Raw genomic sequence first — 16,477 nt, forward strand, 5'->3', positions numbered from 1 at the left:
CTTCACATCGCATGATTTTAAAACTTTTGTCGCTTGTTACCAACACAGACGTGTTTTGAGAAACTCAACAACACAAAACAATGAAATAACAAAAATAAGGTGAAGCCAGGCAACAAAACCTGAGTTTACAATCAACCGTTTCTTATTGTTCATCTTGGTTTTTGAGATGATAATTATTATTTTCATCAGCAGAGAACTGAACAGTGTCATGACGGATGTAAAATCAAAACGTTTTCCAGGTTTACATTAAATCTCAAGGGAGCAAATAACCATTTTACCTCGAGACTGTAGATGAATGTTTATTTTAAATCTGTGTGACGCTTTTTGCTGTTACTTTTACTAAATTAACTAAAAAAGTCGATGCTTTGTCAACATCATAGTTTTTATCATTTAGTTCTATTCTATATAGCTAATATACATCACTTCCTGTGATGTATGCTTCACTTCCTGTGTGGAAAATAATCCTCTGTTCCGTTTTCAGTGATTTTAGAGTTTTATTTCTCGTGTATTTAGCTCATTTTCTTTGAGGCGTGTTTTTCCTGTTAGCTTTCATCACCAGTAACCCTTATTATGCCTCCAGACGGACGTTTCACCACCTCTATGTCTCTTTCCACTCATTTCAACTGCAAAACGTATTCACGCTCCATTTTATCACTTCAAAACCTTAAAGTTTAATGTGTTTCATTGATAAACACAAAGTAGTTTATAACTGTGAGATTATAAACTACTTTGTATTTTATATTTTGTTAAAAATTATTAAGAAAAACAAATAAGAAAATGGCACACCTCAAGGTGTGCCTTGTTTTTTAGCCCCTTTTACTCTGATATCTCTAAATAAAATCCTAAGTAACTAGTGGTCAACTTTTTTAAATAGCTTAAAAAAAGACCATGTACTGAAAGAACAACATATTCAAAGCGATAAAGTCAAAACTGTCCCACAAAATATATATGTTTTGCTTTTAAGATAAAAAAAATATTCTTTGCATGTAAATCTGTTTTTGCCCAGATCTCCTCAGTTTTAGTTTCACCTGATCCAAATTCAGTAAAAATAAAAGCTCAGGAAGTCATTTATTCTCAGTGCAATAATGACAACATCAAATAACGGCATGCAACGTTTCATTCTATGCACAAATTGTTCATATTATGATTGTATAAATGTGTTTTATTTTATGATTAGTGATTGGAAGGAAAATTTCCACGTTGGTGAACAATAAAGTTCTACATAACATATCTTAACTTATCCTAATTTAACTTAACTCCACTTTTATAATCTTAACATAAATGTCTTTTATTAACTAAATTTATATTATCCTAATTCAACTTAGCTTATCTTAACTTACCTTATATCTTAACGTGCTTTATCTAATCTTAGATAAGTTATACATAATATGTCTTAACTTATAATTTGACTTATCTACTCTTAACATACAAATCTTATATTGATTTAATTTATCTTATCCTAATTCAACTTATCTAATCTTATTGAAGTTATACATATCTTATCTTATCATAATTGAAGTCAAATTTTCTAATCTTAACTTATCTAACATTAACATATGTAACATATCTTTTATTATCTTAATTTATCTTATACTAATTTAACTTAGCTTAGCCTAACTGAACATACCTTATTGAATCTTAACGTACATATATTACCTTATATTAACTCGTATCCTATTTTATCTTAACTTACATAAATGTGGCAATGTGTCTTGAGTATTTTAGGATTTTCTCTGACTCGTTGCCAAGGAGAAATTTATCTTCACATAGTTTTTCCACTTAATCTTCCTCCCTTAAGCTGCTTTTAGGTCTTCCTTTAGCCGTGGATTGTGCAGAATGAGGCTCTTGAGACGATCCAATATTGTTTGCAGCACAACGCCTCCTCTGTTCGAGTGTTTCTGCCTCATAGAGGCGCATTTATAGACAAACATACTCCCGAAGCGTTATCCCATGAAGTGGGTGACGACACCCGTCGTAGTCGTCATGCAGCCGGTTCATCTGGACCTGTACAATAGTCGCCCTGTCATTAGCGCACACAGAAGGGGGCTGTTTTCATTGCGCAGCAATATTATCCTCTCAGTGCACATTCATTCTGCCGGGTGCAGCTGGAGAGGAGCATGTCTGCCACTGTGCACACCGGGGCTCTGTTTTGTAAACAGCTTGCTTCGCTGTACCAGCCTGATGCATCAGTTTTCAAACCGCTCTCCCATGCAATGCCCGTCTCCGTCTAACATGCGGCGTTATTCCAGCAGGTTAGGCAGCGGCGGGATGGAGTCTCACAGACTCAGCGGCTCCACGGAGGTCCAGACGCAGAGGGGCTACATGCTGCAGCACCGCCCTGCAGCAGCCGGCAGCCAGGACAACCTGTTTGGAGTGAGAGTGCAGGTTCAGGGATTCAAAGGCCAGCCTTACGTGGTTCTGAACAGTTCTGGTCAGGAGATCCACAAGGACGTGTCTGTCATAACCCACCAGGCGGGTTACAACCCCGGCGTGGTGAGAAGGTCCGTGGATGAGACGCAGCGGAGGCCAAACTCTTCTTCTGGGTTTAATTATCAGGGTCAGCCTGAGATCCTGAGGCCATACGACCCAGAAAATACCAACCAAAGCTTCTCCAAGACCCGACACGCATCGCTTTCTGCTGAGCCCGCCAAACCCAGGATCCCACTGCCTGCCGAAGGCCCTACAGACGACCCGGCAGATCTCAACCATGACCTCACATCCTCCTCAGAGGGACACTGCACCCCGCTGTCCCCAAACGCAGTGGACACCGACTCCATCATGTCTGTCGGCAGATTGATAAGCCAGTTCAACAGCAGCCTGCAGAGGGGACGAGGTCCGAGGAGCAGGCTGGACAAAGAGGCGTGCCGGCGCTCCCGCAGCGTGGACAGCAGCCGCACCTCCAGCTCCTCTTCCTCGTCGCCTTCAGCCAGCAGAGCGTCTTCCCTTAAGGGCAGCAGAGGAGAAACCCCAGCTGGGATTTATCCCCCCGGATCAGCCAGGGCGCGCCTCCTCGGTGGAGAATCTGCTCGGACAAACAGAGTCGAGGAGAGCAAGCGGAGCAAGGGACAGCAAGGGAAAGAGACGGCAGCGCTGTCCAAACCGCCGGACGAAAGAGACGCACAGGTAACGAGGTTGTCAGGGAACTACGTAGTCTCTTAGGAGTCAGTATTTATTGGGTGTATGTTCCCTAACCAGGTTACTCCTGATCTTCTGAAAGGACAGCAAGAACTCTCAGCAGATCCGCCTGAAGAAGCAACAAAGCAAATACTCTTCACGTGTCTGAAGAATGGGTGAGTGCAGCGCAGGTTCACCACAGACCAGAGGGCGAATTGCATTCAAAAGGTGTGCAAAGTGGAAATTATAGAGCTCAGTTTAATTTTTCATACGATTAATTGATTACTGCAGCAAGCTTAGAAGAAACCTCAACTCTTTATTTCATTTGGAGAAATGTTCTGTAAGAACATGCAGCTTTGAGACACAAACTCTGAGGTGGATAAAATACCCAAAACTTTTACTCAAGAAAGAGTATTTCAACATGTTTTTACTCAAGTAAAAATAAAAAGCAACCATCCAAGAAATTACTCAAGTAAGAGTAAAAAAGTATTTGGTAAAAAGTTTACTTAAGTATCTGTCATTTAATATTTAAAAATTACATCATCAGACTGACCAAATTAAAAGTTAAGTGGGAATGTTGGTATTTTAAGGATGAAAATTACAATAATTTATATAAGTAACAAAAAATAACAAACTCAGGCAACAGAAAATGTTTCCAAATCAGTTTCTTCCAATATAAAACTTTAACAAAAACTGCAGGTGTGTCTGTGTCTGGTGAATTTTTGGTTAAAAAGTGTTCGTTTTTCATTCAGTGGGCAGAAAATCCAGAAATTTTACTCAAGTAAGAGTAGAAACACTTCAAAATAAAATGAAGTAAAAGTAAAAAGTACAGCGTAGTAAAAATACGCCTAAAAGTTATTGGAGTATATGTAATTGAAGCAGCAAATCAGAAGCAGCGAAACGTTCAGAGCAAATGTATTCGTACCTCTTTAAAAGTTTTCTCAACTTTTTACATTTTACAATTATTCACTTCTTTATGTTGGACATTAAATTCCAGTAAAATATATTAAAGCTTGAAAGATTTAAGAAAGGAAACTTCAGTGGTTATTATTACTTTAGCAAGGTGCAGAACGCCGCCTCTAAAGTAACCAAAGTTCAAGGTCAATGTTTTTGTTTTAAAGGCGTTGAAAGAAACAATGTGCTGTTCTGGATTATTTCTTGTGAATTTGTACAAAATTTCTGTTGTCAAACTGGTTAAGCTTCTGTTTGCCCAAGTTTAGCTCATAAATCGAGGTTTTAAAGATGGCGACACTAACAGCTGAGACCCCAAACTTCATGTAAAAATGTATACTTTCTAGTAAAAATGAAGCTTTCATGTGAAGAGGGTTGAGGCACTAAAAAAAAATAATTTTGAGAATTAAATCAGAATTGGTTTTTCAGTGACCCAAATAATCTTTCGTATCAAAAGATATGAAAACAGAAAGTGTATTATTTATTTGCTTTTTTGCCTATTAATTAAACATTTATATAAGTGGCATAATAAATTTGTGTTTTTTACACCTCTGTTCTTCCTCCAACTTCATTTTTAAACACCAATTTGTTATTAGAAACATCAAACCATTTACTCCAAACAACTCAATATCAGAGTTCAGAAATATTAATGCTGATTCACAGATTAATCATTTTGCTTGTGAAGAAATCAGATTTTTTTCCCCCCCCCTATGAAAATGTGTTTTGGTAACTTTTTTCCCAGCATCGTTTAGTGGTGATGAGTTAGTGGTTTCACAGCTACGTTCCTGCAGGAATCTGGCTGCTGTTCCAGCTGTGTGAACTCAAACTCCCAGTGGCCAGGAATGCAAAGCATGACGACGGTTTCACTGATAAAATAACTGCTTCTTCTGGAAAATATTAAACATCCACCAGTTCCTGCTTCGTACCAGGGGAGGAAAATACGTTAAAGCAGAACTCCTGCTCTCCTCTGGAAGCTGGCAGGGAATTTGAAACTTTATCTTTTTAAACAAAAAGTTCCTGCAACTGCGGAGCTTCAGAACTGAGCGTCCTGTTTTTCCAGGACCGCAGATGATGACCCCACAACCCAGAGAAAAGTCAAACTGCTGCTCGACAACATCAGCGAACTCAAGTCCAAGGCTGCGGAGAGTGTGGAGGAGGAGGAGGAGAAGGTGAGATGTTCACCAACATGGATCTGCAGGATTTATGGAGGTGACATAGCGTGAATTAGATTTTTGTTTCTCTGCAGGCGTCTGCAACAGGAATAAAAGTGCTGCAGGAGAAACAGGCAGCTCTGGAGAAAGAAGTCGCACATCTCAAGCAAAAACTTGGCATTGAGATTAAGGTGCAGCAGCACAGTTCGTCACCTCATGAGTTTCTGTGGACGTGTCGTCTTTAATGCTTTGCTGTTTTTTGTTTTTTTTTTAGAATGAAATGACTTTAGCCAAAGCTTTTGAGAAAGCGAGGACGGAGAAGAAGAAACTTCAGGAAGAGTTGAACAAAAGTCAGACGGAGCTTCGCAAACTGAGAGAGAAACTGACGGAAATCGAGGCAGAGCTTCAGTCCACCAAACAGGAGTAAGGATCCAGCAAAGTTTAAAGCTTTGGTTTGCTTTAAATAAACAGTTTGAACTGTGAAAAAAAAATAAAAAATTTCTCCTAAAATGTCAACATTTTATTACATTTTTAAACATTTTGTTCCGTGAAAATGTGGAAAAGTTGAAAAGGTGGACCACACCTTATGAAAGTAAAACCCTTCCTCTGCTTGTCGTTTCTTCAGACTGACTCAGATGAAGACGGAAAGAGAAAGAGCTAAAGCGGAGATGAAGGACCTGCAGCAGCAACTCTCCGAGATGCACGACGAGTTGGACCGCGCCAAGAAGACCGACGTGATAAATACGGAGAAAGAGGTTCTTCTTCAGGTGAGCCAGACCACATGAGTCAGGAACTGGTTCCTCCGCTGACCTCTGACCTCTTTTTTTAATGACGGGTGTGTGTGTGTGTGTGTGTGTGTGTCAGGACTTGTGCCAGCTGCGTGTGGACTTTCAGGAGATGCTGCAGGTGAAAGAGGAGCAGGAGGAGGTGCTGCACCACCGGGAGATGGAGCTGAGTGCCCTGAAGGGGGCGCTCAAAGAGGAGGTGGAGACTCATGATAAGTACATCGCTGCTCTGAAGGAAGAATATGAACTGGAGCTGGAGAAGCTGCTGGTTGACCTGCAGCAAGCAAAGCAGGTGAGAGAAACTTTCACTAAGGGACAACTGTAATGTACGGAGGCCCCTGAGGGACATGGGGGATTCTTTTTTCTTTCATTACTTTTGTATGACTTTATTCCTGAAATATTACAACTTTATTCTCGTGATATTATGACTTCATTCTTGAGATATTTAGACTTTTTTTGTATTATTTAAACTTTATTTTCATATGACTTTATTCTTGTAAAGTTATGATTTTATTCTTGAGTAATTTACTTATTTTTGTATGACTCAAAAAATTATGACTTTATTCTCAAAATGTTACAACTTTATCCTCATAACATTTCGACTTTATTCTCTTATGACTTTATTCTATTAATGTTATAATTTTGTTTCTGAATATTACAACTTTATTCTTCTTATAGTATGGCTTCATTATTGAAATATTATGACTATTTTTGTATTATTTTGACTTTATTTTCGTACAACTCTGTTCTTGTAATATTACGACATTATTCTCAAAATATTGCAACTTTTTTCCCATATTATTTAGACTGTAATTTTGTATGATTTTCTTGTAAAATTATGACTTTGTTCTCGTAATATTATGACTTTGTACTCATAATTTTATTTTATAGTATATTTTTTCTTAGTACGGTCCTAATACTCCGGCATATCCTATAGCAGGGGTCCATAATAATCTTTTTCTTTTTCATTTTGCCTTTCAGAGCAATGCCTACTTGGGACAGGAAGTGGCTCTGGTGGAGGAGGAGAAAGGTGCAGCTAAGGTGCAGCTGAAGGAACTGATCCAGGAGAGAGACAACCTGAAAGGAAAAGTCCGAGAGCTGAGCAACAAGGTGGAGCAACTGAATCAGGCCGTCCAGGAGTTTAAAACCACAGAGAGGATGATGGAGCAGAGGACGAAGCAGCTGGAGGTGAGAGGATGAAAAACCAGAAACAGACACCAGCGACGTTCGTCATTTGTTTTTGTTTCTAGATGATCTTAATCTCACTTCCTGTTTCCCCTCCTCCCACAGAGGGAAAAGAATCAGGTGGAGGAAATGCTGGAGGACGTGAGGAGAAGCGAGGAAGAGCTGTGTCAGTCTAACCAGTCTTTGCTTTCCCGCTTGGAAGATGTCCAGGTAATAAGAGCAAAATGTCTCATAAAAGTATTCCTACTCCAGTTCTTCTGAAGTGATTAACGGATTAGTCGTGATGATTGAAATAACTAATTTAGTAAGCGATTAATTGCTGAATGGAAGATATGGACTCAAAAAAAAACACATACTCAAAGCAGCAATTAAGTCAAAAATTGTGCAAAACAAATATCCCCAGATAAAAAAAAAACAAAAAAAACACTCAAGTCACAATTTTGACTTCGCTTGGTTCAAATTCTGTAAAACAAATTTCTTATTTAGCATCTTTATCTATTATTTTTTTAATCAGTTAATCCAAAAATTAGTGAACAGATTAGCCCTAATCTGGGTTGATGTTAGGTGAAAAAGAAATGGTTGAGTTTCTCATTTTTGCTGCTGATCTTAATTATCTTCATCTTATTTAAAAAAGGAACTGAATCCTTTTTAATCAGCATCTTTTAATGTATTTTTAATATCGTGTAAAAAAAAAAAGCCTAAAAGTATGCAAATTGACCAATATTTTTTGTTGTCAATTAGTCATCTAAATAATAGATTAATCGATATCATGAGATGCAACTTGAGTTAAAACTTCAGATATTAATGTTCTCCATTATATTTTTATGTGTCGGCCGACTACATAAAATCCCAAACAAATGCAGTATTATTAGTGGTTGCAACATGACAAATATGGAAAAGTTAAAGCAATCTGACAGTAAATATGATAATCAATCATATCTAGATTTTAAATTATGATCCCATCTGCTCCTGTTTCAGAGTAAGCTGACCAAATTAAACCATGAGCACAAGGATTTAAAGGAAAAGCTCAAAGAAGAGAGGAAACAAGTTGAAGAGCTGTGGAAAATCAAAGCAGAGCTGGAAGACGAGAGGAGGATGCAGGACAGGGCGATGGAGCAGCTGCAGAGAAAGGTGAGAGGGACAAAGTTCTCTGCTTTTAGGAAATATGCATGAAGTCACATGAGGTCAGCAGATAATTTATGAGCTTACGAAAGTCCAAATATTCTTAAACTGAAGTGAGTGTTGTGCTTATCTGGCTGCGTAGATGAACACCATCATGGAGGAGTGCGAGGCGTCCACAGATGTGCTTCAGCACCAGGTCGACGAGGCCAGAGAGAGGAGTCAGAGGGAGCTGACCGAGCTGCGCAGGCAGCTGCAGGAAAAGGGAGCAGAGCTGGAGAAATCCAGACAGGCAGCCAAAAAACTGCAGGAAGAGGTGTGGCACGCATTGTGCAGCATTCTGCAATATGTCTTAGTCAGCAGGATGATGAGTCAAAGGCAGGGTGGAGAGATTAAACTTATCTTGTTCCAGGTTTTTCGATTTAAAAAAATGACTCAGATGGAGTTTATCTGTCTGATCCCACCCAAAAAGAAATTAAAGTTTGATTCTTCCTCCTTTGGTTGCTGCTCTGTTCTCTGGCCAGCTGCTTCCTCTGGAGGAGGATCTGCGGCGGTGTCACAGGGAGCAGCAGGAGGCCCAGCTGAGAGGCCGGCAGCTGGAGCAGCGGGTGGAGGAGCTGGAGCAGAAGAATGCAGCCGCGTTGGAGGACCGGGAGCGCCAGGCTAAACTCATGGAGGTATAATTATCACAAATGAAGAGCGGCGATAGCACAGATACAGATAAAGTGTTAGTGTATTATACTCTTGTTTATCAAGTTTAGGGCTGAAACAATTCCTCGAATGATTCGAGTACGTCAATTATTAAAATTCCTCGAGGAAAATTTATCTGCCTCGAAGCTTCGTTAAATTATGTTTTATTATGTAGCATCGTCTAGTCAAGCTACTTGGTGCTAGTAATTAGTTACTTAACTGATCACTTAACGTAGTTACCTTTCAAAGCCTTTAAGCAGTACATAGTTCTCATATGACGTTACAACTTTGGCTACGTTCACACTGTAACCTGAAGCGACCCATTTCCGATTTTTTTTATTTTTATTTTTCTTGCCTTAATGCCATGTGTATTTGATCTTTTCATGGCAGTTTGAACAACACAGATCAGTTTGGGGTTTTTTTCAAATGCGGGTCAGACGACTTGAATTTGTGGTTCTAAATCCGATACGTACCTGATCTTTTCAAATGTGACCTGAGTGTAAACGTCATTGATACTCGACAAACGTCACTCTTCTGCGCCCTGATACGCGTAAGCGGCAAGAAAAACAACTATGGCGGACTATAATGAGGATTAAATTGTTAATGTCCTGGCTCCGGTTGGACAACAACTTTTAAAATGTAAGATATGCTCCAACATTAGCATCCATGTTTACTTCCGTAAACATTGAGCATTTCTTCTTCTACTACTTTTTTATGGCGGTTGACAAAACACTATTGCGCCCTCTACTGCGCATGCGGGACACTTTCGGGTCATTTACAGGTGAGTTTTAAACTACGTAGTTATTTATTTGCTTTGACTTGTATCTGTTTTAATATACCTCAAATGACACGTATTTTTTTTTAATTTCCAAATGTTTTTCCACTCGATCCTCCTCACCAAAAGCAAAGCTTTGGTAAACAGTGGCAGCAACTCAGCACTATTTGTTCTGCTGATGACAAAACACAACATTTGAGTGTTGACACTGCGTATCAGCTCAGGAGCCTGGTGTTTACAGTAAAAAGTTATCAGACCTGTCCGGGTGTTTTTAGGGATCCTCCTTCCTCCTCATCCTGCCTTCACCTCTCAAACACTTCCTGCAAAAGAAAAAAAAAAGTCTGAAGAGGCTGCAGTCTGTAGTTATTGCCTTTTATTGCCTCTAATGCGTAGTTTACAATAAAATAATGTTTTTACAAACATTACAAAAACGACAACATGAAATACCTTAAAACAAAAACAAAATCAAAACACAAAAACATAAATGAACTACAGCAACACTGTAAAAACACAATCTAAGTATTTTGTCTAGTGCAAATATCTTAGTACACTTGAAATAAGATAAAACTAACATACAAGTAACTTTTCACCAAGATAAGAGGAGCTTTTTTAGTCAGTAATTCCTTAATATTGATGAAACAGAACTAGTACCACAGGCAGATTTTTTTATTTACAGCAATACTATTTTCCTATTTTATAAGTGAAATAATCTGCCAGGGGAGCTTTTTTATCAATATTAAGGAATTGAAACAAGTTTCTGTATCTTGCTGAAAAGTTATTTGCGAGTTAGTTTTGTTTTAATTCAAGTGTACTAACATATTTGCACCACAAACTAGAGAAAACCATCCACCATGATTGACACTGAAGTGACATCCGGGTACAGTTTTATTTTACAGTTTCATTTTTAATTACCTGCAGCTTATCCAGATTTTGACCAAAAAACTGAAAAATACTCAACTTTGTCAAAGAAATTCTAGTTATGCAGAACTAATTTTCTCATTTCCAGAGATAGAAACATATGAAAAAAAATAGAAAAACATTTAACCCTTACATCACATTCAGTTTATATTTATATATTGTACAACATATACAGCTTATATTATTTACTCTTGAAAGGGACCACTTTTATGTTTATTTCATACAATATAATGAAATTAATTTCAAAAGAATCATAAAAATTGTTAGTATATAATGTCAATAAATGTTTTCTGTATCCTTTTTTTTACTTATTCTTTACATATATGAAGAAATACCATTACATATAAGTTTTTGTATGTGAAGTACGTATTTTAGGAAGAAAAATTATGTTTTTTATATGTTTTGTGTATTTTGATTTTATTTTATACATATTATAGCGATGTTTCTGCTCATTTTAGTCCGTTGCTATGCTGTTTCTCAGTCTCTGCTTTCACTAATCTGATTCCTAATTTTTGAAGGATTTTTTAAAATAAAATGTTTTTTTCTCTCTCAGGACCGAACCAGGCGGCTGGAGGAAGATCTTAACGATGAGCGCAGCGGTTCAGATCGCCTGATGGAGCGATTAGACAAAACTAAAGAACAGGCAGGTTTACTTTTTCAACATTTACTCCTCGGTAATGTATATAAATGTCCTTATTTTATCTTTTAGGCATTACAATATGCTGCCTGTCTGCAGTACAAAGTCCCAGCCCCACATCTGTTTTCATTATAAACAGATGTAGTTCTCAGATTTCCCCTCTAAAACAATGGGAACTGCTGATTTGCGTGACCGGCGTGGCTGTTTTCTCTAAGCTGGGCTTCAGGGCATTGTGACACAATTTCTGATGTTTTTGCAAAAGATCCACATCTTCAGCCTGCCTGTAAAGTAGGCCATGATGTTTTTGGAGCTAATGCTGCAAACTAATTGACACACAAGTCTATTTTGGGGTGGAGCGTAAAAAGCAAAAAAAACAAAAAAAAACAGCTAACCACTGTGAGAAGTTATTCACACTCCCTTCAGTGGGCCTCTGGATGTTATTAGTGACGAGTCTGATGTTCCTGCTGAAACCAGACCAGATTTACTCTACGGCGTCTCCTGTCTTGCAATAACAAATGACTGCGTTTTCTGTCAGCATTGAAGGCACAGTTTTATATTAAATATTGTGGCTATACGTAATAATTACTGCTCTCCTTCCATAATTGCAAACCTGCTTATTTTCATTTTTGATGTATTCTGTCGGGACTTTCTGTAACTTTAGGAACACAAAGTAGCATGTGACACCAAAATAAAAGTGTCTATTTTAACTTAGAACATTACTAGTAGAACATAGTTTGATTAAAAACAATTATACTTTTTTATAGAGCTTGCTGAAACAGTAAATCTTACAAGCTGAAATTGTGATTAAGAGACTGATTATAAAATATTTATTTAAAGAAGACGGAAAAAAAAGTTCTGTGAAAAACTGTTTGCCTTTTTATAAATTTCTGGTCTTTTGAACCTGCCTCACATTTTCCTCCAGGATCTTCAGACAGAGAGCAGAACGCAGGACATAGTATATGAAAAATAAAAATGATGTCTCTTCTGTTTGTTTGTGGCAGATGGATCAGATGAGGAATGAACTGCTGCAGGAACGAGCTGCCAGGCAGGATGTGGAGTGTGACAAGATGAGCCTGGAGAGACAGGTACTGAATCGAGTCGTCACACTGCAGCATTAATCAGATTTACCATACAGCAAGACCTCACCTTGTCTCAAAATGTCTCAAAATCTTAACAAGACAAAACTAACTTACAAGAAGCTTTTCAGCAAGATAAGGGAGCTTGTTTTAAGTCAATAATTCTTGGATTCGGCATATAACTTTGGCTGAATGTCTACTATAAGGAATTAGCTGCCATTTTTAAAGAACTACTATACTACTTAGTCTTTAAAATAAAGAAAAACATATAATTTTATAACAATAAGTTAGGTAATTGTGATATTTGTGGAAATCAATACATTAAAAAACAGTCTAAAATCTAGAGAAAAAGAAAGGAATTTAAAAATTATTACAGCTGATCTTGTGGAAATTAAAAAAAGAAAGCTTCTAAATCTGACTTTCTTTCTTTTTTGTTAAAGAAAAGCCTCATGTTAAAGTAATTTAAGACAACAGATCTAACACAATCTCAAGTTGGTAAAAAGCCCATATTGTCATTTTTCTTTTTGATTAATTGAAGGTCTAATTGTAAGCAAATATTGCTTAAGTTCAATTAAAAAAAAACAGAGAAACCTGGTTTTATCCTCAAAAATGTGCATTGAAATCTAGTTTTGTTAAACCTGACATTTGGTATCACATCAATATTTGAAAAAAAAATCATGAATTGGTTCTTTATCATTTTTGGCTGAAGTTATTAGAAGTGCTTGTGGAAGGAAGGTCCAAAGAACCACCTTTATCAGTGGAGTCACAGGTTGCAGATCCCTGGTGTAGCCACTGCTTCACTGTGAGTGAGGAGTGAAGCCAGTTATGCAGGAAGACTCCATTTCCTGTTGGAGGGGTGAAAGGTCAGCTGGCTGGCAACGCTAATACTTTGGAATAGCTTCAAATATTAACACTGACAGTGCTGGATCCAAAGGACTATAATAGAAAGATAGATAGATCGGTAAAAAAGAACGAGAGAAAGAAAGACAGAGCTAGCTCGTTAGCTACCTTAGAGCTAGCTAGGTAATCAGCTCTGAGGATGAGTAGGGAAATTTAGCCTAGCTCACCAGGCAGCTAAATCAATTACATAGGATCAGATTTAACAATAGGTCTAACAAAAGTAGGCTCAAATACACAAAATGTTTTGAATATAAAAAAATCAACAACAGATGAGAAACAAAACAATTTATAAGTTTAATTTGCTGCTAGCTAACGCTGATGCTAGGTCAACTGTTACCTCCAAGAGTTATCCAGTTATTAGTTTTAGAGGGAACTGAAACATCCTAACTATTATTTTTGGCAAAAGGTCAAAGAGAATTTGAGGCCAGACTGTTAAAGCTGGAAAAATAATTTTCTAAACCAGTGGTGTCCAAACTATTTTCCCTGAGGGAGTCAAAGCTGGTAAATTTAAACTACTGGCAGGCAACAAAATTCATTACATTAAAAATAAAAAAGTTTTTTATTATTGTTTTAATTTTTATTTACCCAACAATCATAATTTTTATGAATCTGTATATCACTAAAGATCCATAACATTAAGAAATTAACCATTTCCATTTTTGGGGGTAATAAATTGTTTTATATTTGACTTATAAAATCACCTAAAGGACCCACAACTGGCCCCCGGGCCACACTTTGGACACCCCTGATCATAATCATGCTTTAAAAAAAAAATTTAAGTTTACATTCATCATTACATGATGATCCACAATCTGTTAATTGTAAGTATTCTCTGCTAATGTCAAACTGTATGTGGAAATGTTATCAACATTGTTGTGTTAAAGCATTGTGTATTACACAAGTCTGATGATAATGCAAAAAACTATTTCTCTTAGTTTTAGAGAAAATGTACGTTTACAAGTTGAAATTCAAGGTTTAAATCTTTTATTAATCAAAGCAAAAACTACACCAGTCCCGGAGAGACAAATGCGTGAAATGATAGCAGGTTCTGAGCTTCAGATTCTCTGGTTGGTTCCTGTTTTCAGAATAAAGACCTGAAGAGCAGGCTCAGTCATCTGGAAGGATCCCAGAGAACAAACCAGGATTCACTCGTCTCCAAACTCAACAGCCGAATCCAAGAGCTGGAGGAGAGGCTGCAAGGAGAGGAGAGGTGAGAACATTCTGCACAGATATTATTTATCACACTCTGAAATTTACGCTAATTATGAGTTTATCAGTCTGTGGTTCCATGGAAAATAACTGTAAGACACAACGCCCTACAAAAGAACCTGTAGACGTAAAAACACAAACTTTGTCCCATTTTACTGGAAAGTAGAACACAAGTGGGAAAATGGCATTTATCGTATCGTTTATTATTTATCTTGAAGAATTTCTTGTCATGATAGGAATTCTGAGTTAATGCTGTATTGTTAAATTTTAATTAATGTTTGGGGGGAAAAACTGACTACAGTGTTATTTTTCCCAAGAAAGCATCAGTAACGATCAGTAAATATGATTAAATAAAGTCTCTTTCTGCAGTCTAGTGAGATAAATCATACTTGAGTGACATCCTGAAGAATCCAATTTCCAATAGGAATGTTTTTCAAAAGCAGTATTTGTACTTGTGATGCTATAAATGCTGTGCACAGCTTAAAGAAGAACCAACAGAGCTTTTTATCATAATTGTTTTATCATTATTATAATAGCAAAAGAAAATGCCACTATAAAACCTTCCCTCTGCCTACATCTCCCAGAATGCTGTGTGGTTCTGGGTAAGAGTTCTTTGAAATGATTGAATATTCTACTGATCCTGATCTATCACAATATAATTTTATTGATTTATTGTCCAGCCCTGCTTCTAAATTGTGCTGGAAAGTTACTTGTAATTTAGGTTTTTCTTATTTCAAGTGCAATAAGATATTTGCACGAGAAACTAGACCAGAAATACTTGGTAAGATTTTGTGTTTTTGCTGCTACAGTCTTCAGATTTCTATTTGTAAAAAAAAAAAAAAGGAAGATTACGTATTATTTTTATTCCACTTAACAATTTTGTACAACTTTGTGTTTAACTGTCAGATAAAATATCAATGTATTCTGAATTTAATTTAGGAAAATGAGAAAAGCTGAGGGGACATTAATAGCTCTGCGCGGTTCTGTGCTTGCTGGTCTGCTAAGCCCTCGGATCATTTTCTCTGGTGTCCCACCAGTATCACTCATCAGCTGAGGGTTTGGTCACCCATGGCTGCAGCAGCAATGTGATCTTTTCACGGTTTACCTCTAAGGGAAAACAACAACCTGCAACAGGTGAACCGCAAACTGGAGCGCAAAGTGAAGGAGATGAAAATACAGGCGGACGAGGAGCACATCAACCTGCAGAGCCAGATGGACCAGGTAGGAAAGCCCGAGCCTTTCAGGGAGACATTGGGAAGAAAATGGCCGCCGCTTGGCCTACTGAGAATGTTACTTGGTTAAACTTGGCAGCTGACTCAACGGCTGAAGACGGCGAAGAGGCAGATGGATGAGGCGGAGGAGGAGATTGAGCGTTTGGAGCACAGTAAAAAGAAGCTGCAGAGGGAAGTGGACGAGCAGATGGAGGCCAACGAGCAGCTTCACGGCCAGCTGAACGCCCTGCGCAACGAGATGAGGTGACAATCCTGCTGTCATATGTCTGAATCATCTCTTAACTCGCATAATTTCACTTTTTGCGTCGTTTACTAGGCGTAAGAAGAAGTCTCCTCCCTTCATGAAGCTTGTGGAGGAAGATCTGAACGACACGGATGATTTCGGTTCTGATTAAAAAAAAAAGTTCTGGACTTTATGAAGACGTTTTGTTCTTACTGCAGTACAGTTAACAACTCAGGTGTGAATTATCATTTTCTAACTACTAATGGTGCTTTGTCAATGCTGACCTCTTGTGGTAATATTTATAACAGCATTTACTAATTGATGTGCATTGCATTTTGATTTATGCTTTGTTTTCTATCTATAAATCACTGTGAGTTAAGATGGCATCAGTCTAATCTGAAGTAGATAAATACTCAGACAAAAAAAACAATTTTTTTTTTAACATTGACCCTTTTGTATGTACCTTTGGAAAGGGCAAACTAAAATAAATCTGAATGTTTTATGTTTGTGCT

The 16,477-nt window shown here is 37.6% G+C and overlaps 1 protein-coding gene across 4 annotated transcripts in view; it reads left to right on the forward strand.

Annotated features, from left to right (window-relative positions):
• Window positions 1-16,158, forward strand: part of LOC103466448 (cingulin-like protein 1) — a 17,233-nt gene extending 1,075 nt beyond the window's left edge. Inside the window, exons 2-19 of one of the 4 annotated variants that reach the window (XM_017305550.1) lie at window positions 2,250-3,123; window positions 3,196-3,290; window positions 5,126-5,234; window positions 5,312-5,407; window positions 5,491-5,639; window positions 5,842-5,983; window positions 6,081-6,293; window positions 6,983-7,189; window positions 7,292-7,396; window positions 8,165-8,317; window positions 8,451-8,621; window positions 8,830-8,982; window positions 11,242-11,331; window positions 12,327-12,410; window positions 14,387-14,511; window positions 15,623-15,731; window positions 15,822-15,985; window positions 16,059-16,158. In XM_017305550.1, the coding sequence (XP_017161039.1) occupies window positions 2,250-3,123; window positions 3,196-3,290; window positions 5,126-5,234; window positions 5,312-5,407; window positions 5,491-5,639; window positions 5,842-5,983; window positions 6,081-6,293; window positions 6,983-7,189; window positions 7,292-7,396; window positions 8,165-8,317; window positions 8,451-8,621; window positions 8,830-8,982; window positions 11,242-11,331; window positions 12,327-12,410; window positions 14,387-14,511; window positions 15,623-15,731; window positions 15,822-15,985; window positions 16,059-16,137 (3,118 nt within the window). In that variant the 3' untranslated portion in view covers window positions 16,138-16,158. Of the gene's footprint in view, window positions 1-1,625; window positions 3,124-3,195; window positions 3,291-5,125; window positions 5,235-5,311; window positions 5,408-5,490; window positions 5,640-5,841; window positions 5,984-6,080; window positions 6,294-6,982; window positions 7,190-7,291; window positions 7,397-8,164; window positions 8,318-8,450; window positions 8,622-8,829; window positions 8,983-11,241; window positions 11,332-12,326; window positions 12,411-14,386; window positions 14,512-15,622; window positions 15,732-15,821; window positions 15,986-16,058 lie in introns of those variants that run through there. The other 3 variants (XM_008412009.2, XM_017305549.1, XM_017305548.1) reach the window with 3 other exon arrangements.
• Window positions 16,159-16,477: the final 319 nt, after the last annotated feature.

Source organism: Poecilia reticulata, linkage group LG6 (assembly GCF_000633615.1).
Source record: "Poecilia reticulata strain Guanapo linkage group LG6, Guppy_female_1.0+MT, whole genome shotgun sequence".
NCBI classification, from domain to species: Eukaryota; Metazoa; Chordata; class Actinopteri; order Cyprinodontiformes; family Poeciliidae; genus Poecilia; species Poecilia reticulata.